Here is a 22276-nt window from a genome sequence, read left to right as displayed (position 1 = left end):
TCCACATTTCACTTCTGTACATGGCAACACTCCATACAAATATCTTCAGAAAAGACTTCCTAACACTTAAATCTATATTAGATGTTAAATTTTTCTTCTGCTTTTCTAGCCATTACATGTCTATGTTTTATATCCTCTCTACTTTGACCATCATCATCATCAGTTATTTTGCTGCCCAAATAGCAAAACTCATCTACCACTTTAAGTGTCTCATTTTCCCTGGTTTAATTAGACTGTATTCCATTATTTTTGTTGTGCTTGTAATATAAGTTGCAGGGTCAGTGTTACCTTGCATGTGCCTACATTTCTCCACAATCCAAACTGATCTTCCCCAAGTTTGGCTTCCACCAGTTTTTCCATTCTTCTGTAAAGAATTTCTTTCATTATTTTGCAACCATGATTTATTAAACTGATAGTTTGGCAATTTTCACACCTGTCAGCAACTGCTTTCTTTGGAATTTGAATTACTACATTCTTCTTAAAGTATTTCGTCTGTCTTATACATCTTGCACACCAGACAGAAGAGTTTTGTCAATGGCTGGCTCTCCCAAGGCTATCAGTAGTTCTGAAGGAATATCGTCTACCTCTGAGACCTTGTTTCGACTTAGATTTTTCAGAGCTAGGACAAATTCTTCTCACTGTATAATTTCTCCCATCTCATCTTCATTTACGTCCACTTCACTTTCTATAATATTGCCTTCAAGTTCATCTCCCTTGCATAGACCCTCTATATTCTCCTTCCACATTTCCGTTTTCCCTTCTTTGCTTAGGTCTGGTTTTCCATCTGAGCTCTTGATATACAGCTGCTTCTCTTTTCCCCAAAAGCCTCTTGTAATTTTCCTGTAGACAGTATGTATCTTTCCCCTACTGAAATACGCTTCCGAATCTTTATATTTGTCCTCTAGACTTTTCTGTTTAGCCATTTTGCTTTGCCTGTCAATCTCATTTTTAAACACTTTTATTCCCTTTCAAATGCTTCATATACAGCAACGTAATATTTATTTTATATTTGACAGGTTATGTGGTACACAAAGTATGATGAGTCACAAAATGCCCCAAATGTTCGTGCCTTTGAAGTGGGAATTCATCTGACATGCCAATATCTTTGCTTACATCTGTTGGAGATTATGGCTATTCTATTTGAAAGAAATTGCTCACGTAACCACCTTCCATGTCCTTAGGCAGGTGGAAAATATTGGCACTGTAAGCTCCTTGATGGCAGTTTATGGGGCAACATCTTTTATGAATGTTCAAATAGTTTGGAAATATCAAACATTGGATGCTGCACAGATCGTACATCAGACACTGTTCCCGAACTGATTCTTCATTACATGAAATTCTGTTTTTTCACGGGCATTAAAAAAATTCAAAAGGAGCCAAAATCTTCAAAAACTTCCAAAACTGTGCGGAAATTATCTAAACTAGCTGACAACTGATGTCCATGTGGTAAGCTAATTAAGTCCACATACTTTTCATTTCATTGTATAAATTTCAAGAATGAGTCAGTCTGTGTGCTGCGTAACACAGGTCACAAGCAGAGTAACTGAAATCTTACAGCAGAACTGGTGTACTAGAGGTGTGCACACTTTCTCTTCTATTCACTATGCCTACAGTAATTTTTTTAACATGTCTAGTTGCACTAATTTTCCATGTTCATGTGAAACTGTAAACACCCCTACTTATGCTGCATGTCAGTTCTAAGGAATGAGGCAGACAATGGCATACTACCTCCAATAGGACCACCCTAGTACAGCTCTGTGAAATACAAACAACATACCTACAGGTTGAGCAGTTATACTTATTTTACAATATAACACATATAAAAGTTTTTCATAGGAAAACAGCCTTAGCAGTTGTACCACTAACACAGTCCAATTCAACTGATTTGTACTTGCTAACACTCTCCCCTGCCCCCACATAAACCCCAGCCCCACCAACAAGCAGAAGTACTGTTGCTGCTAATGGATTCTTTTGCTGCAATTATGCAGTTCTCTCATATCTGTAATGCTACAATGTTGAAATTGATGTTTTCCTTCTAGCAGTCCCTTCAAATCATCTATATTCATAATGTTAATCCATACATGTTTCAGCATTATGACAATTATAAATTTGCTGCCATTTACACTTACTGAAACAATTCTCATGGAGAGATAGGAAAACAAGAACAATCTAATTGTTCTAAACTGATACTAGCAAGATATTGGCTTTTAATTAGTCTTTACAAACATCATGTGATTAGCTTTCTTGAACCCTGGGCCCCTAGTTCTGAACCATTAGAAGTCATTAAACGTTAGAACAATTCATGCCATTAGTGCTTTGTCTTCTTACACTGTATATCTAACAATAACTATGTTGTGTGTAGCGTGGATCATGGTTGCATCATTGGCAACAACTGTTGTGTGTAGTGTGGTTCGTAGTTACATCACTGACCAAGGTGTTGGGTAGGGCTTGCTCTGAACAGGTGGTAAGTTGCCAATGATAAACATTAAGTTTTCAGTTGAAAAAAAAAAAAAATCTAGGTTGCAATAATTACAGCAGAACCTTTATTGACACCTTCTGCCTTGTTGAGCATCTTTAGAATACATTTAGGAACTGTAGGTAACACATGAGACAGAAGTACCAAAAACTTTTGGTATGCACCTTTGGCGAAGGTATATGAAAGTAAGGCCACACTTCTAATCTTGACAAACAGAAACTGGAATGCAATTACCACAGGAAATTGAAAAACTACATGTCTAGGATTTTTGGTAAAAAAGTATGAACTAACCATGAAGTCATGAAGTTTAACACTTATGTAAGACTACGAGTTTCAAATTAAATGTCAACCCAATTTATATAATTTAAAAAGGACATGCTTAAAAATTAATTTCCACCAATCATATGTTCCTATATTTACACAATTTTAAAAGTCCCTTGAAAAGTGTAAAAAGGGGATTTTTCACTATAGTCCACTCTTAATATGGTTCTCCACTATCACTGAACTACCTTAGCAGTATCAACAAAAGTTGATAACAAAATAGGTGTCATTTACCACTCAATCATGATATTATTCCCCATCATCCATTTTCAGAAACATCCTGGTTACAGTAAACAAGCACAGTGGTGGACAAGGAAAACACATCACACTGCCAATGCTTTCAGACCTGCAGTGCATATGCTACCAATCCCAATTACGCACTGACTAATAATGATAAGCCAATCAAAGTGCCTCACTCCCAGGTGCAAACACAGTTAAGCCAATAGAATTTAATGAACTTACTTCGGCCAAGCTGCTTCACGTAAAAGCTCATCTCAGCAACGAAACTCCTAAAAAATAGAAAAATGCAAATTAATATTTTATTCAGGTTCATAATTTGTAATGGGATGAAATAAAGTTTTGAAGAAAGAATCAACATCTGAAGAAATATAGTGAAAACAAAACACTTACCATAAATTTTGGAGTGGTTATCAGTAGCCAGGTTCAGGCTGTATAGCACTGAAGCTCCTGATCACTGCAGTGCAACACCATGAAAATACTTGGTATATCTTCATACGGATAATATTGGAAAATTTAACTGTACTTAAAAAGAGAATGAAGTTACAAGTTAACTGCAATTTCAAAATAACATTTATTGGTACAAGTTTTACTTATAAAGAAATATTCTGTGTGGTTTCTGCAATATGTAACTTGTCAGATTCATATCAAATGTATGACAACTGGTTAATTTAAGATGTTGCAGTGTGTGTGTGTGTGTGTGTGTGTGTGTGTGTGTGTGAGTGCGCGCGCGCACATGCACGTGTGCATTCTAAATTCACAACTGGACACTGTTACTATTAATACACAAAAAAATCTGTACTAGCTTTTCAAGAAATTCTTTTCTTTTGATATTAAGTACAATACTTACTCTCTAGTATCTTTCGCATTGCTACAGTGATTATTCTGAAGTGAATCCTACACACTTGCTACAAAACATTGCTGCAATACCAAATATTTCATGATACAGTGAAAATAAATGTAACTGGATAGATAAAAATTCTACTCACAAAGCCGCAGCAGGAAAAAACACACACATTCACTGAAGTGTCAAAGAAACTGGTATCTGCATGCACATTCAAATGCAGAGAGATGTCAACAGGCAGAATATGACACTGCAGTTAGTAATGCCAAAGACAACAACTGTCTGGCGCAGTTACTACTGCTGCAATGGCTGGTTATAAAGATTTAAGTGAGTTTGAACACGGTGTTATAGTCGGCATACGAGCAATGAGACACAGCATCTCCTAGGTAGAGATGAAGTGGAGATTTTCCCGCATAACCATTTGACGAGTGTACCATGAATATCAAGAATCCAGTAAAACATCAAATCTCTGACATCACTGCGGCCGGAAAAAGATCCTGCGAGAATGGGACCAACAACAACTGAAGAGAATCATAACCATTCTGCAAATTGCTGCAGATTTCAATGCTGGCTCAATAGTAAGTATCAGCGTCCGAACCATTCAACAAAACATTATCGATTTGGGCTTTTGTAGCCAAAGGCCCACTCTTGTGCCCTTGATGACTGCACGACACAGAACTTTATACGTTGCTGGCCCATCAACACTAACATTGGACTGTTGATTACTGGAAACATGTTTCCTGATTGGCCTGTTGATTACTGGAAACATGTTTCCTTGTCGGACAAGTCTCGTTTCAAATTGTATTGAGTGTATGAACATGTAAGTGAATAAAGGCAACCACTTGATTCCCTGGACCCAGCGTGTAAGCAGAGGCCTGTTCAAGCTGGTGGAGGCTCTGTAATGATATGAGGCGTGTACAGTTGGAGTTATATGGGACCCCTGATATGTCTAGATACGACTGAAAAGTGACACATACATAAGCATCCAGTCTGATCACCTGCATCACATCCCACACGTCCAGAATTGCTACAGAGTGGACTCCCCAGACATGAACATTATTTAGTGAGCAAATCTGGGATGCCTTGCAATGTGCTGTTGAGAAGAGATCTCCACCCCCTCATACTCTTATGGATCTATGGTGTCCCTTCAGACATGACTCAAGTCTATGCCACATTGTGTTGTGGCACTTCTGCATGCTCGCAGGGGGCCTACACAATATTAGGCAGCTGTACCACTTTCTTTGGCGCTTCAGTGTATAAAAGTTAAGGAAATTTGCACTCTTTCAGAGCCAGTGGCTTCTTTTTCCAGCAAGAGGGTTGAAGTGAAAGGTGGGGGGAGGGGGGGGGGGGGGGGGGAAGACTGGCAACATTCCGGAAATGGAGAGAGTTTGGAAGAGTCACCCAGAACTCTAGGTAAAAGGACACTAACCAGATGGGATGAGAAGGAAGGACTATCGTGGCAAGAAAGGAGGTTTGGAGTATTAGAGATGGTTGCATCAGCAAAAATAAAGCAGAAGGTGAAAAAAGGAAGCCAAGCAAAAAACGGTAGAAAAATTCTAATGAAAATCATGATTATAGACAAGTGAAAAGAAGTGATAATGAGTGAGCAAGAATTGCTCACCAGAAAATTGAACTATAAGATGTGAAAAAACTTTGGTAGGAAAATTTTATAATAATAAACTGTGGTTAGAGAAGTTCATGGAAAATCTGTGAAACAGACAAAAGTTTAAAAACGCAAAGGAGGTTGTGGTGGTGGTGGTGGTTATTATTTCAGAGAAGTAAATGTTTATCTTTGAAAAAATTAACTAAGTAATTCATAAATACCACAGAATGGCATCCTGTTTCCAATATTAGTGGAGTTCATCCATTACACTTTATGACTGGCTGTCAACTTAGGTATGTATGAAAAAATTGCACATAATTACGAAGTGAGAACCATGTAAATGTGTGTCATTATTGGCAATGTGTGAGACACAGACTTCAAAAACTTTGAAGCATTGGTAGCAACAATGACTGCTTTACAGGAATTACGTAAGAGGGCTTTAGTGCAAAATATCGCTCTAGAGGAAGAGCCATGTCTCCCTAACTTGGTCTCACAAGAGGTACAGCATTAACTGAGTAGATGTTGACTATAGCTCTCGCACACAAATGGATACTATTACAAGAAGCAATCTTTCTTCTCTCCAAAATTTTGTTTCTTGTACCGGTGTAGAGACCAAGCTCTAATTTACTTTCACTCACTTTAGTATTATGCAGTACACTACCACTCTTTTCCAGTCATTATCTTTAGCTCACAATGGAAGTCTGAACTGTTTTGGAAGTCATAGTTTGCTCAAAACCTTTGGGTCCTATACTTTTATTGGTCCATTTCTTAAGTGCCATTTTCATTATTCAGTTATTAGACACTTTAATTTAGTGTTATATACTGGCTCCAAGGTAACTTTTTTGTTTGTTTGTTGTTTTGGTATGAACAAAAATGTTAACTGCTATCTTCAGCAACGAGTTCAACAGATTTTCTCGTGTTACCTGTAAAACTGCACATACGCAAGTGGCTGAATGGAATCTATTACAGATGCAGGCAATTGTAATATATGTTTATACAGGCAATTGTAATGTATGTTTATACAGGCAGACAAGAGCAGCAGACATTTATTGAATTCACAAAATGAGCTAACATTATTAGATCTTTTAACTGGAAAGATCCACTCTAAGGTCTTATTTGCATTACATAAAAATAGAGCCAGCTATTTACCATACTTTGTGTTCCTCCTAGTAGCTTGTTAACCAGACACAGTTGTCTTACTAATCTGTCACAAATTCTGACCTGGTTAGCGTGTTACTGCAAACAGAAATGAGCATAATACAGCATTTACTATTGCTATATGCAGTAAATTTCTGTACTTATAAGTTTGGTTGACATACAGGGTCACAACAGTGTTTATTTGAAACAGATTTTATAATACAGATCCAATGTATAATTTTTTAATGAACCTGCCAGACCAATGTTCTTGTGAAGAATTAACTTTAATCTCAACAACTCACCTCTCATTTCAGCCCCGTGACCACAATATCTGAAAATGCTATGCAGGAGGGGGTGGGAGGCTGGATAAAAACAAAAAATGGTAAAGTATAATAATAAACTACAAGGGCTATTCAGAAAGTAAGATCCAATTTCTTATAAAACAAACCACCACAGATTTTTTCAAAAGAAGTTTTTATTTAATGCCTCACATCTCCATTTCTCTACATAGTTCCAATTTCTATGGTTGCTTAAACATTTGTCATAGCATTCTAAAAGCTTTTGTACCTGTAAGTCATATATGTCTCTCTCTTTTGAGGATAACCAGTATGTAACTACTACTTTCATTAGTCATCTGTTGCAAAGCACTTGCTGCTGAGAACCACCTTTAAGCAGGAGAACAAGTGAAAATCACTCAACACCAAGTCTGGATTCTATCATCAGTGAAAAATCTGTTCCCATCCAAAACATCTGATAAGATTTTGAGGATTAATGTTAGAATGGGATCTGGGATTTTCATGCAGCAAACAAATTCCAGACATCAGCAGGCCACGGTGCTTATTCCGCATTGCACAAATAAGTTTAATCAACGCAGTGTAGTAAGCGAAATGGTATTGTTATCCCTTGCAGCATAAACTCTACTAACTAGACTCCATGTCTATCAAGACTTCATTGTGATAACTTTGTGTGTTGTGATTGTTTGCTTCACCTTGACTTTGATGACGTTGTGTGACTGTTCCACTGATGACATTTAAGACTCTGCAGTCATGCGGGAAACCAACATCTTGTCCCCTATGATAATATTCTCTAAAAATTTATCACCTTCCTTATGATTTGGGTCTAAATGATCAAGAGCACAAGTTGTTCTTTCCATTTTGGGTTTTTCAATAAGTAGACTGGGAACACGAAATGCACACAATTGTGGAAGTGCAACTTTTCTGAGACAATTTTGTGTAATGTTATCCTACCCACATTCAGATATTCCAGTGCTAAAGCTGAAATTGCACATTGTCTGTTTTCACATCTTTGACCAAATATTCTGAGATCATTGATTGCTGTTCATCATGCACATTTTCCTGTCTGTCCTTGGAAACTCTCACTCACATAAGCACTGTGCTCTGTCATTGCAATGGTGACATACACCTAACTAATCTGTCAATTTTTGCTGTTGCAACATTCGCCACAGCCAAAGCCCAGATTACTGAGCAAATTTCACAGTCAATGGGTTGATCAATAGTTTTAAATATACTGAACTGACATTGTGAACAGCACACTGCAACAATACCAATTCAAATGGCATTGACGAGCAAGGCATGCCGGGAGTCTGTGCGCATGCACATTTCAGTGTGTGTGCGACGTTAGTTTCATATCTTACTATCCAAATAACCCTCACATATTGCAGAGACAGAAATTGCTGAAGCACCCCTTAAGACTATATGATGCTACTGAATTCACTGAAATCAAATACATGCCAACACTAAGCAATGTTTGGTTACCAGTTACTCGTATATTTTACACGTACATTGAACTAGCATGGGAAAGGCAGTGCTTAAAGGTGGCAGCGCCATGGATATTATAGACGTTAGGACAAAGAGACACGGCATCAACTGTGACAAGCAAAACACCGGAACGTACAGGGATGGGAACTGTGGAGAGTCAGTAGAGGGAATAGTTAGTGTCATAGTGAACCTCACTTCAATGATTGCTTCACAGCCCCTGCTGTACAGATTCTTCCAAACTCTCCCTCCCTCCCTCTCTCCCTCTCTCTCTCTCTCTCTCACACACACACACACACACACACACACACACACACACACACACACACACACACACACACACACACACACACACACTATAAAATTCATAACCACCGAGTTACTGTACCACAATAGACACACTATGTGCAAATGTCTGAAACGAGAGCTCTAAGCTCTCTTAAGCTGGTGACATCTATGAGCGACTGCTGTAAATGATAAACTGCCAATTTTGAGTCTACGTACACATCTTAAAATTAACGTTATTACATAAAGACTATTATGCATAAAAGTATGTTTATTAACTGAGAAATTATTTAGTACTTAAACTGCGGTGAAAACAAATAAATATTGTTGTAAAAACACCTAAACGTTTCAGAGAGAGAGAGAGAGAGAGAGAGAGAGAGAGAGAGAGAGAGAGAGAGAGAGAGGAAGGGGGGGGGGGGCGGGGGCAGGGCAGGAACTGTGTGTGTGTGTGTGTGTGTGTGTGTGTGTGTGTGTGTGTAATATGCAATTATGGAGGTGGTTCTTGGAGGAATCATCTTACCTACAGTTGTGTAAAATGCTACTTTCGTACCACCAGAACTGATGCAGAATTAGGTCATCCTTGCTTATAACAGTGACCAAGTACCCTACAATTACTTAATACCCAACTTGCACAATGCTGATATGGACGCCACAGATTGTGCTGGTCAAGTTACTGGTTAACCATATAAGGCAAACATTGACTTTTGTGGAATCACATATACTGGACTCATAAATGTTGAAGCTGGTGCAGCAGGTAGATTTTTGTACTGCAAGATAAAAAGGTAACAGGTCTCCAGTATTGTTGTTTTGGTCTTCAGTCCTGAGACTGGTTTGATGCAGCTCTCCATGCTACTCTATCCTGCGCAAGCTTCTTCATCTCACAGTACCTACTGCAACCTACATCCTTCTGAATCTGCTTAATGTATTCATCTCTTGGTCTCCCTCTACGATTTTTACCCTCCACACTACCCTACAATACTAAATTGGTGATCCCTTGATGCCTCAGAACATGTCCTACCAACCGGTCCCTTCTTCTTGTCAATTTGTGCCAAAAACGTCTCTTCTCCCCAATCCTATTCAATACTTCCTCATTAGTTATGTGATCTACCCATCTAATCTTCAGCATTCTTCTGTAGCACCACATTTCAAAAGCTTCTGTTCTCTTCTTGTCCAAACTATTGATCGCCCATGTTTCACTTCCATACATGGCTACATTCCACACAAATACTTTCAGAAATGACTTCCTGACACTTAAATCTATACTCTATGTTAACAAATTTCTCTTCTTCAGAAACGCTTTCCTTGCCATTACCAGTCTAAATTTTATATTCTCTCTACTTCGACCATCATCAGATATTTTGCTCCCCAAATAGCAAAACTCCTAGTTTAAAAATAGAATTATTCATTTTGATGTGAAATGAACAAATATAATTTTTGAAATGTTTACTTAGCTGTCATTTCGTAAAAAAAATAGGGGTGGGAGAGAGGGAGAGTGTGGGGGGGGGGGGGGGGGGGGAGAGAGAAATTAATTTTATGGGAGACAGAAATTTTGCAATGTTGGTAATTTCTTTATTGCTACATATAAAGGCTGTCAATGGTGAGTGTGCCATATTTTGTTCCTAGAGAAGCCACAGCATTTACAAAAATATCCCTTGCTGTGCTTCAAGAACCTATCTGCTCAACTTTCTAGCTATTTTTTGCGTCTGAAATTAAATTTCCACTGCTAAGTAAGAACTAAAACACAAACATTCATTTACCTTCATGGGTGCAAAGAACATATTCATAATCTTAATTTTCTTAAACAAATTTACTTTGTTAACATTTCAGGTTAATTCAACTTTAACATGCCTCACACATATGTTAACAGTGCGAATAACTTTTGCTATACGTGCACAGAAGTGACTTACTTCTCAATTACTTTAATTTACTCCATCAATACAAAGAGCACATTACTATTATTTTTACTGTAAAATAAATGAGGATAAATCCTGAGCACCTAATATTTGCTGTAATACATGTGAGGCAAATCTCTCTGTTAGTTAAAACAAAACAGTAAACTCAGTGCCACTCACAGTACTCATGACATAGTGAGAACCTTCAAACCGTATCAGTGAATGTTGTTTTTGAGTGGGGGTACCTCAGATTTAAAAGAAGAAGTGTACAACAGCATATCCAAGTTGGACATAAGCTACATGATCAGTACCACATGGAGCAGATCTCTCTTTCCATCCCTCTGTGACGTTATGTCCAAGAATATGATTAAGGTGTGCAGGGTAAATGCAAATAACAGCCTGAGTCTACAGCAAAATCCAGACCATAGATCAGCATCGATCTTGCCCTGTAGACCAAACAAAATTTCTCAAAAACAACTTAATGATTTAATTCATGATCTGAAGTTACCAAAAAGCAAGGTCAAACTTCTTGGCTCCAGGTGTCAGCAGTGGTAACTACTAGGAAAAAATGTGAAATGCTTGTATATAGACATCAAGCGAGAGATATAACACCCTTCTTTGAAGTGGAAAACAACATTTTTGTGTGCAATGATGAAAATGGTCTGATAGCATCTTTGAGACTGGAGGATAATCTGAAAGACTGGAGACTTTTCACTGGCTCCTCTAAGTGAAGCTTGAAAGCTGTTTTGTTTCACAATGGATAAACAGTGACACCTGTTCCTGTACCTCAAACTGTACATAGGAAGAAGAGCTATGAAAATGAAAAAAACTGCTTCTTAAAAATTAAATTATAAAATCTATCAACAGCAGAAATGTGAGGATCTAAAGGTCATTAATATAATACTCAAAATGTGGTTAGGACATACCAAATATTCCTGATTATTTTGGGAGTGGGACAGTAGTGACAGAAAATCACACCACAAACAAAGGATCTGCCTGAAAGGAAAATGATAGAATCTGGGCAAAAGAATACACACTACACTTCCTGTCCCATGACAAAATCTTCTTGCCACCTTCACACAAGCAATTAGGACTTCGAAGAATGTACTTAAATTGATGAATCAAGGAGATGCCCTTAAGCACTAAAGAGAAAATTCTCAAATTTCAGTGATGCTAAAACCGAAGTGGGAATCTTCATTGGACAACAGATCCGAGAACTATCTAAAGATAGAATTTTTAATAGGGTCACTGAAGGACAAAATGAAGCAGCTCGGCAAGCCTTCAAAAATGTTGTTCACAATTTCTTGGAAAATAGAAGAACTGAAAATTACATTTCAGCTATTAATGAACTTCTGAGGATGTACCACGAGCTAGGTTGTAATAAGTCACTCAAGATCCACTTCTTGAACTCTCATCTTGACTTCTTTCCATTTGTAGGCTGTGAAAAATGCGCATGAAGAGCACTTTCGTCACAACATTTCACCGGTGGGAAGAGGATATCAAGACAAGTGGAACTCACCTACACTAGCAGACATGTTGGAATGTGGTAAGATGTGTCTCAGAAGTAGATTACAAATAAAAACAAAGCACAGAAACACTCAAGTGAATAAGTAAATAGGTGAGAGACCAAGGCAAGATGTTATAAACATGAATGTGTAAATATAAATGATTTTGAACCAAGAGCTAACACACAATTCCTGGTGTCATATTCCCGTTTTTCAACCTCAATTTTTGGTGTGTGTGTGTGTGTGTGTGTGTGTGTGTGTGTGTGTGTGTGTGTGTGTGAGTGTGTAAAGCTTATGGGCACACAACAGCAATGTTATCAGTGCCCTTACATGCACTGAAACAAATGAATGCGGATAAAATCTCATGCATTTAAACTGACCAAACACACACACACACACACACACACACACACACACACACACACACACACACACACACACACACTATATCTAACATGCACTAAAACAATCAATCAATTTGGTTGAAACTATTTTTGTAAATGATTGAGCCAATTAACTTTTTTACAGACCACTGTTATTTATGTGAAAAGTGCTTCTGCTATGTGTTCTTACAACCTGTCAAGTAAGAGTGTGGTTGGTATTACACACAGATGGTAAAAGATATCGCCTTAGTTCTTTCACAGTCCAATAGAGAGAAACTTTGTTGTTCTTGCAATGTCCATAAAGCATTAGCTTACTTTGAATTCTTGACTGAGATACACAAGAAAACATACGAACGCAGCTTATGCATTGCATTTTGAGATAGTGTTTCTCTGTAACCACCCCAAAGATCCAAAACTGAGTCATGTCACCGTGTCCAAACATATGCGGAATCAAAGTCATTTGTATAAAAGTTGGTAACACACTATAAATTGGTTAAAAATGTGGATGATTTTTTCAAGAATGTGGCTCAATCAGTAAATTGACTCCGAATGTGGAAAAAATGAACACAAGCAAAATTCGCTATGAAACTGCTGTCACTGTAAATTTGAGGCATTTGAAGGTCTCTTCCCTGTAAATATGGGGAAAACTTGGCTTCAAGCACCCCTCAGAGGTGTCAGCTATTATTGATGCTGCTGCTGACTGGTTGTACTATTTACTGTGATTGTATTTTTCTTTGATTCCTATATGACGTTATGTATACATTTTAGTTTGTTGTCAAATTTTTTCTACCAATTAATCTCACCATGATTTTACTTAACAGACTGTATTCTTCAATTAGTGAACTAATCTCAATCCTCTGCCTGGACTATATTCTACACTGATGCAACAAAGAAACTGGTAAGGCATGCGTATTCGAACACAGAGATATGTAAACAGGAAGAATATGGTACTGTGGTCGGCAACGCTTATGTAAGACAAGTGTCTGGTGGAGTTGTTAGATTGGTTACTGGTGCTGCAATGGCTGGTTATCAAGATTTAAGTGGGTTTAAACGTGGTGTTATAGTCGGCGCAAGAGCGGTGGACACAGCAACTCCAAGGTAGCAATGAAATGAGGATTTTCCTATACAATCATTTCACCAGTGTAACGTGAATATCAGGAATCTGGTAAAACATCAAACTCCGACATCACTGCAGGTGGAAAAAGATCCTGCAAGAATGGGACCAAAGACAACTGAAGGGAATTGTTCTATGTGACAGAAGTGCAACCCTTCTGCAAATTGCTGCACAGTTCAATCCTGGCTCATCAACAAGTTTCAGCATGCGAACAATTCAACAAAACATCATCGATGTGGGCTTTTGGAGCCAAAGGCCCACTTGTGTACCCTTGACTGCACGACACAAAACTTTATGCCTCGCCTCGGCCCATCAACACTGACATTGGAGTGTTGTTGATTGGAAACATTTTGCCTGGTTGGACAAGTCTCATTTCAAACTGTATCGAGTGGGTGGACGTGTTTGTCTATGGAGACAACCTCATGATTCACTGGACCCTTCATGTCAGCAGGGGACTGTTCAGGCTGGTGGAAGCTCTGTAATGGTGCATGGAGTGTGCAGCTGGAATGATATGGAACTCCTGATACATCTAGATATAGCTCTGACAGGTGACACATACATAAGCATCCTGCCTTGATCACCTGCATCCATTCATTCGATTGTGCATTCCTACAGACTTGGGCAATTTCAGCAGGACAATGTGACACACACACACACACACACACACACACACACACACACACACACACACACACACAGAGAGAGAGAGAGAGAGAGAGAGAGAGAGAGAGAGAGAGAGAGAGAGAGAGAGAGAGAGTGTGTGGGGGGGGGGCATTGTTGAATGGGCAAAGGCCTTGTTGGCTGAAAGCTAATATTGAGAGTGTCTCTCTGTTGTGTCTCTGTGATTTGGCATCTCCGCTATATGGAGATATGCAATTTTCCTTTTCACAATATTGTTATACTCTAACATACGATACTTACTGTAGCATGACTTTTCAACCTGTGATTAGTAGTGTTTCTATCTGATGACCCACAGTCTAGTCAACACCATTACTAATTTGGAATGAATAAAACAACAGAAAAGAAGCAGTAGCATCACAACCTCTAATGGGATTAGACCCAGTAAAGCACTGCACAGTTCAAAGAGATGTTCAGGTTGATGATAGCTTTACATTGACATAATATTATCTTGTACAAAAAGATGACCTAATTTTTTGGCAACATACAAGAAGAAAAGTTTTTATATCAATGTCAAACTCCTTGACATTTTTGCTGGCTCACAGATCATTCACTGATCAAAATCCTCACTATCACAATCATTATCAATGGAATTGCCTAGGAAAAATACTCACTTAAAAATGGGAAGAGAAACTGAAATAAACTAATATAGACAACAGAAGATCTTTTTATGGAGTCATGTGAACATATTTAGGAGAGAACTACCTCACAAAGATGATCATTTAATAACAAGAAAATTAACTACCAAACAGCAAAGAAAATATATCTTTTAAGCACAAGAACTGCAAGAATTGCAGCGGTGTAGATTTGCGTAATGAAGTATTGCACAACTTCCCCAAGCAAAAATACTGATAGTGAAGAAACTGGAGCAAATATTTTACTGATTACTTGTACACAAATATTTTGCAGCTGCGATCCATGTGGAATAATTGCAATATAAAACCATTATTGTGCGACAGCATGCAGCATTTTTAGTATTGATATCTCAGTATATATCCAGCTCTGTGGTGATGAATTTCACGTAAGGCATGAAGCAGTGGAAAGATTATGGGTAGTTATGAACACATACAGACTGTACCAATGATATCCTTCACAACTTTGCCACAGATTTAATGGCCAACTAAATTTCATTTCAATGCAATCAATTTTTTTCTAATAATGAGAATGGAAAGAACACGACTGTAAGTATGCAATGGTTGGAAGCTACATATCGTATATCAAGCAATTGAGCAACTTAATGTAGGCTTCTTGCTGGATGGGTGCACATTTAGTACTCTGGAGACTACACATCACAAAGGCAACAACATATGAAAGTATCAAACAATTTATGATCAAACAGCAACTATTCCATGCAGAAAAGAACATGAAAAAGTCAAAAACTATAGCCAGTTTAAAACGCGAACTGTACAGGTAAAACCAGAGTTGTAAAAATATTCTACAATGAATAATTCTCCCAAGTAGATAATCAAAGCACTAGGATTCATGTTTTTGTATTATTTAATGTGATTGCTTGTTCAACGTACTACTGAGCAGAGTCAAGAAACTTTCCAGACTGCTTTCTACCAACAATAAAGAAACTCAATTTCTGTAGGCACTACTAGAAAAATGCATGTACTTCAGTCTTATCATGGCCATTGTAGTGTACACTTGTGTGTGTGTGTGTGTGTGTGTGTGTGTGTGTGTGTGTGTGTGTGTGTGTGTGTGTGTACCACTATTGCTAGAAAAAAGCTAGTGGTCAAAAGGTAGTGTGAATGCTGTTTTCTGTTAAGTTTTTCTCTCTGCTCTTCCGCTACAAGTGAAATCTTTTGCAAAGAAAAGTGAAAAATAATACAGATAATATGAGCACTGAATTGTGATATGTGGCTAGTCACATCAGCCCCCTAATATGCATAAAGGTGATTTCAAGTAATTATGTGACCTTTGTGTATGACACAAGCACTGATGATACAATATTCTCAACTGCTGTCAAATCAGTTTCAGTGGTTTTGAAATATACACATATTGTTTAAGGACTACTTTGTGCTTTTGTTAATTGTGATTGTATGGTAGGCAGTATAATAAACTGTATGAGACATAATAGTGATCACATATACTGCTGAAATGAAATTATTTGGTTGTCAAAGTTTTATTATGTTCAATGAACTACACTTCAATAAATTGACTACTATTAAGTAAAAGTAAAGCTGGCCTAGATCCAATACTTTTTTGAACAATGCAGAGTTTTACTACGCATGATCCTATTGGAGATAGTATGCCTTTTGCCTCCCTCTCTCCTTAAATCTTTTGAACTGACTGCTCACGCACCTACAAGTAGAGAAGTCCAAACCGGTGCGCAACCTGGCTTTTTCGTATTAACAAATTATTGTCATATAAAACAAGCAATAACAGACCAAAAAAATCATAGCACCTACATGAGATTAAACTACAAACCTTTACAGTTGCATTTATCACTCAGTAAGCTACTGACCCAATGTAAACATTGTAATGTCATTAGCAAAGGTCCTTAATCAGCTTCTACTTAAGTTTGTTAGTAGGAGATTTCTTTCCTCTTTTTAGTGCAATAGTGAGAGCCAAATATCTCAATTTTTCCCCTTTAAGGCACATCAAAGTATGATTCAAATTTTCTCGACACCCCTACATATGATTTTTTCCCTAGACGCAAAAAGCAAACACATGAATTATGTACATTTTTTTATTGTGGAATGAGTATGATAAACAAATTTTTCAAATTTATTATGTAAGACTCTTCAATAGGAACTTATGAACATAGGCCAGGAAATAAAAGAAACTTACTCTTGCATGAACATAAAACGACTCTCATGACACACCTACTATTTATTTGTTAGTTATTAAGGGTTGTGATACAGTGTTTGAGTAATGCTAGAGAGAGAGAGAGAGAGAGAGAGAGAGAGAGAGAGAGAGAGAGAGAGAAGCAAATGACAATTCAAACACAAATTTTTAATGAACTAATATCCGGTCTATCAGAATTAAAAGATGGTCACAGCTGATCATTATAGGCTGCGAAATTGTGTATGATTAACATCATGTGTCAATTGAAAAATTTTCATTTACATTGCATGCTAACAAACAGAATTAACACATCTATGAGACTGTTTCCATCCCTCCAGCGACTCTGCTGAAGGGCTGGAAATGCAATGAGTATGTCATACAAATTGCAACATGACCCAGCAGTTCTACACTTGCTGGATTATGTTTAAATAAATTCGTTATCATGGTGTTGCACTGCAGTTAGTCATTAAGGAGTCCTGAACCTGCTGAACACTATGTAAGGAAACACTTGAAATAATGTATGTATTACCTTGTATGATCTGGTCCTACAGGAGTATATTTATAGTCTGCCTGAAGTCGATTCATCTGCAAAAACTGATGAAGTTTTGATTTTGCATTTTCCAGAGTCCAGTTCCCATGTATGCTTGCATTGACATCCAATTCCTCAGCCTGTGACATACAAATATGGTTTTCAGCACTATTCAATGCAGTAAGTTTTCCTACAAATATACCTAACAATTAAACTAAAAATATTATTTACATAATTTAAAAACTGACGACTTAAAAGCTGGCAAATAAAACATTTCCTGAAGCCATTAAAGTGTAAAATTCTAACATGAAACATTATTTCAGTATTTTTTCATTGCTTAAGTGTGCTGGGCAGATAAATACCAGTATCTTATCTGCATGAAAGTTACAACATCTCATTTTCATGTTTTAAAAGAGCTCTTCAGTGTTTCTTTGTCAGTAATGGAAAAAGAATGCATAAAGATTCAGTAATGTTCAAAGTATGTATAAGTGTTAAATTATTTTGTTACTTTTGTATTTAATTAGAGATGAAAACAAGAACAGAGCTGCACACGAGATGACATCATCTGACTAGCAACAGAGCCATCTAAAGTAGGGAAAAGTGTGCTGTAATTACGGTAGCCTCCAAATTTCAGAGAATAATCCATCCTGCTATGAAAAGAAGAATAATAATAAAGCTGCCCTCAAACATCACTGTTTATGCTTATGAAATTATGTCTGCCATTGTAAAGAGGGAAAAAAAAAGTTTTGTTCCTTTGCTTAGTAACACGAAGAGTTGGCTTTTATCTGCCATTCAGAACTGGCACATGTTCAAAAAGCAGCTGCATTTTAGGACAAATTATACCAAATAATAGCATTTTTCCAAGCCCAAGTTAAGTGAATAACACAAGAGAAATTTCATTTGAACAAGAGTCATGTTGCTTGAAAAGAGATTAGCCAGATCAAGGTTGAAATGTAACAGATATAATCTTTGTTTGGTAGGGCAAAAGTACTGCTCTGAATAGTATACTGTTATTATTCATTTGAATAGAATACTTTTATTATTCATTTTTCAGAAATAATGTAGTTGAAGGCTGTAGCTAAAATGAAAAGGAACTTTCCTATTTCAACTTGTGCAGCCAAATTTATATGTTTTGTTTGGGGAGGGGGGACACTGTGTTGCCATGGTAGTTTGAATTCCCAAGAAACATAAAATTAGCTGGCAAATATCAATAGTGTGGCTATTCGAATTACTAATGATTTGAATAATTTTAAATTGAGAGCCTACATCATAAAATGAACAACGAGAAGAGTAAAAGAAAGATCCACAAATTAAAATTGAGAAGAAAGAAAGAGTAAACAAAGTAAACCTGAGTTTGAATATCCAAAAAATGTTGCCATTAAACAATCTGTTTGTAACTGCAGGCACCGTGATTTTTAAAGTTCACTACCAAACTGATATTAATCACTAAAGTTAAAATATTCTTACATGCAGGTAGTCACTGTGATTCATAATTACAGTGCTGGAACTTTTGTCTACAGTTAGGATGATTGGGTCAGGATCTATTTTCAGGCTGTGTATGACTGTCCTTTCTTGTACTGAAAGGTTGGCATTCTTATGAAGTGGCTAACAGTACTGAAATGATCGTAGACTACCAGTAATTTGGAGTATCGTGCATCAAAAGCGAGTCCACTGGCGTGAGACGGCCAGGGCGTGCATCCTGATGCCATCTCTTGTCAAAACCTGGAGTTAGTGCGAGCTGAGGCCAGCAAGAAGAAGCAAAAAGGCATTGCCACGCTATCTGTCAGCCAACACACTACCGTATTTACTCGAATCTAAGCCGCACATTTTTTCCGGTTTTTGTAATCCAAGAAACCGCCTGCAGCTTTGAATTCAGTGCAAAAGTAAGCGAAAGTTCTGAAAAAATGTTGGTAGGTGCCGCCACAACTAACTCCTGCTGTCAAATATATGTAGCGCTACACAGGCATGCTTTGCAGGCACATAGATAAATACTGGCACCATAGCCTCTGCGTCAGTAAATAAATTAAAAAAATAAAGGTGGAAGACGAGCTTTTTTCTCTGCCCCAAGTATCGACCACTGCATTTTCATACATTATCCAAAGAAATAAATACAAATCCCGTATTGTCCATCTTCGAATGTAGCAGCATTTCAATGTACTACGAAAATCCGACTGGCAAGACTGTTTGGGATGTTTGTCAATACGGCCAACTCTACATTCTGAATTTTTTCCTACCCGTGAGAAGAGATGGTTGCTAATAGGAAATTTTATGAATTGTGAATCACATGCAGTATTCTCTTCACCATAAGAATAATACAAATATAAACATTTTGCCATGTATTCTTTCGTGTTTGCTGCTATCTCATTTAAATCCTGTCTGCCTAATAAACTACGAAACTATAGAGTGAGACAACAGCAAATGCGGAAGAATATACATATCATGTCGTGTTTATATTTGTATTATTCTTATGCCTAATAGTAATACAGACATAAATGAAGCACGGCAATTGACAAGATTTTTAAATCTGAGATGACTAATTTCTGTGCAGAATGTAATGTACTAAAGAGGCATTTGCAAAGATTTTCCAACTGAGAAAAATTTTCCCTGAACTCTCGTTCAGAACATCTTCTATCATACGCAGTCTATTACTTGGTTCTTGCTGATCAGTATCAAAGAAAGCAGCAGCGTAAGTAACAACAAATAGCAGTCTCTTGCCATTGTTTCGCTCATGAGACAATTCCTCTTTTTTCTATTGTAAGCGGCGATAGCGCGCACAAAATCAAGCCATGCCGCGAGCGGCGACAGCCCGTAAACACTCATCATCAGAATGCGACAAACAATGCATGACACAGTACAGTAATGCATTTTCAGCTTAGAGTAACGTAAGCACCTATAACAAAGACAACGGCACTTATCGGATCAAAGAAAAATAAGCAATCAATTCAAACCAGACGAAGCATGAGAAAAAGGAAGGGTACCCATATAAATACGGACGGAGCACCTGACGCATAGCAATGGCTACCTGGTAAAGCTTAAATGCTAAGCTTATGACTCGAAGCAAACTACTGTAGCAGCTTTGTTTCGATTTGCAGGGGCAGCCTAAAACTTTTCTCTCCCCTTGAATTTCAAGTCTCAAATTTCAGGTGCACCTTAGATTCAGGAAAATATTTTTTCCTTGATTTCGAGTCTCATTTTTCAGGTGCAGCTTAGATTCGACTAAATACGGTAAGCTCTCAGACTTAATGCTTTTTGTTGTTAATTGTAAGTTATTACTGTATAATTTAATGTTGTTAAGCACTAGTTGATGAATCATTACGACTGGTATTAACTCCAGGGTAATAGATATAATTTGCTTAAACACTAAACTATTTTAATAAACTAGTGGAAGGGTAAACCATAGTCGCCACTTTATAGTTAACTTAAATTTTTCTGACTAGCTTTTCAAGCAACTTTTCTTAAATAATTCTATATTAACTGTTCCAAGAGTAATATTCAAAATCATTAAATAAAATTGAAAGATAGAATTTTGCTAAGCCAAGCTGTATAAATTTCCATGGTAGTAATTATCAAAAGTCAACAAGCAGAAATTGAAAGAGTATTTGCTTTGTTGATTCATCTTGACTGATCAGTAATAGAAATATTCAAAATTAAGTTTAAATTTAACTCAAGCCGTTTCACTTTGAAACGAGCACAAAATTGATTTATTGTTTTGCTCCTTCAGAGCTGATGACTGCAGTTTTATATATTTTCAGGAGGCTTTGATGATAAGTCTGCTGTTCTCATCGTGCTGGAAGGATTACCCACTGCTGCTAGCAGTGATGATTAGATACTTAAGCTCACTACAAAGTTAAGTGGGTCAGGTAGGCAGTGTTTCCATGTGAACTGTAGGGCACTGTAGGCCATGGATCATCACAGCTCTTTGGGTCATAGTCTGGTTAGAAGTGTGCTTTAATCCTTAGGTAAATACTGGCGAGTAACAGTCGAAAAGTACACTCAAGTGAATTCAATAGCTTAGCAAGGTCCAAGCTGCACATAGTTAATGTTAAGCAAAGGCGAGGGTAATAGCGGAGTAAAAGTGAACTTAGAGTGTGGCAGCTCTGCTGTATTCAAATATTAACAACTTGAATTCACCACTATCTCTTACCATTAGGACCATGCTAATTACTGTTAATACACGTAGCAGTAAGCACAAAAGCTTGATAGCTACAAGTCCGTATTTGTGATACACATACAGAATTAGGAAGCGGGTCATTCTGTCAGTGGAAGGGGCAAAACAACCAAGTCGGTTGAAAATATACCTGTTTTAGTAACAGAGCAATCCGGCAGTTCAGTCGCATGACCCAGGGAAGGATGAGAACAAGATGGAGGTAAGGAATTAGTGGAATGTGATAAGGAATTTATCATGTGGGATGGAAGAGAATCACAGTTGACTGGTGGTGTATGAACCATGACAGGCAGGGGTTAACATTGGGATTAAGTTGGCTTTGGTTGGAGGTATTGGTGGCAAAGAAGTTTTCACAGCAACGACCGGGAGAAGGATATGTCTTTGACCAATTCAATATGCATAAATCTGGGTGTAGGACTGTAAGTGAGGCCTTTAAATATGACAAACTTCTGGGGCCTGAGGATTTTGGTAAGAAGATTAACAACAGTTAAGGCAGCATTAAAAGAACAGAATGTGGAGCTGGTTTTAGCCATTGAAAGGGA

General features: G+C 37.5%; 1 protein-coding gene across 3 annotated transcripts in view; it reads right to left on the bottom strand.

Annotated features, from left to right (window-relative positions):
* Positions 1–22276, bottom strand: part of LOC126365821 (dosage compensation regulator) — a 187832-nt gene that overhangs the window by 101122 nt on the left and 64434 nt on the right. For 2 of the 3 annotated variants that reach the window (XM_050008431.1, XM_050008442.1), the window contains 2 exons: positions 17570–17709; positions 3260–3306 (listed from right to left, as the gene is read on the bottom strand). In XM_050008431.1, coding sequence (XP_049864388.1) covers positions 3260–3306; positions 17570–17709 — 187 coding nt within the window. Of the gene's footprint in view, positions 1–3259; positions 3307–3427; positions 3584–17569; positions 17710–22276 lie in introns of those variants that run through there. The other variant, XM_050008452.1, reaches the window with a different exon arrangement.

The sequence above is a fragment of the Schistocerca gregaria genome, chromosome 1, assembly GCF_023897955.1.
Source record: "Schistocerca gregaria isolate iqSchGreg1 chromosome 1, iqSchGreg1.2, whole genome shotgun sequence".
NCBI lineage: Eukaryota > Metazoa > Arthropoda > Insecta > Orthoptera > Acrididae > Schistocerca > Schistocerca gregaria.
The sequence above is the reverse complement of the archived record's forward strand: the minus strand, read 5'-3'. Positions and strand labels throughout refer to the sequence as shown.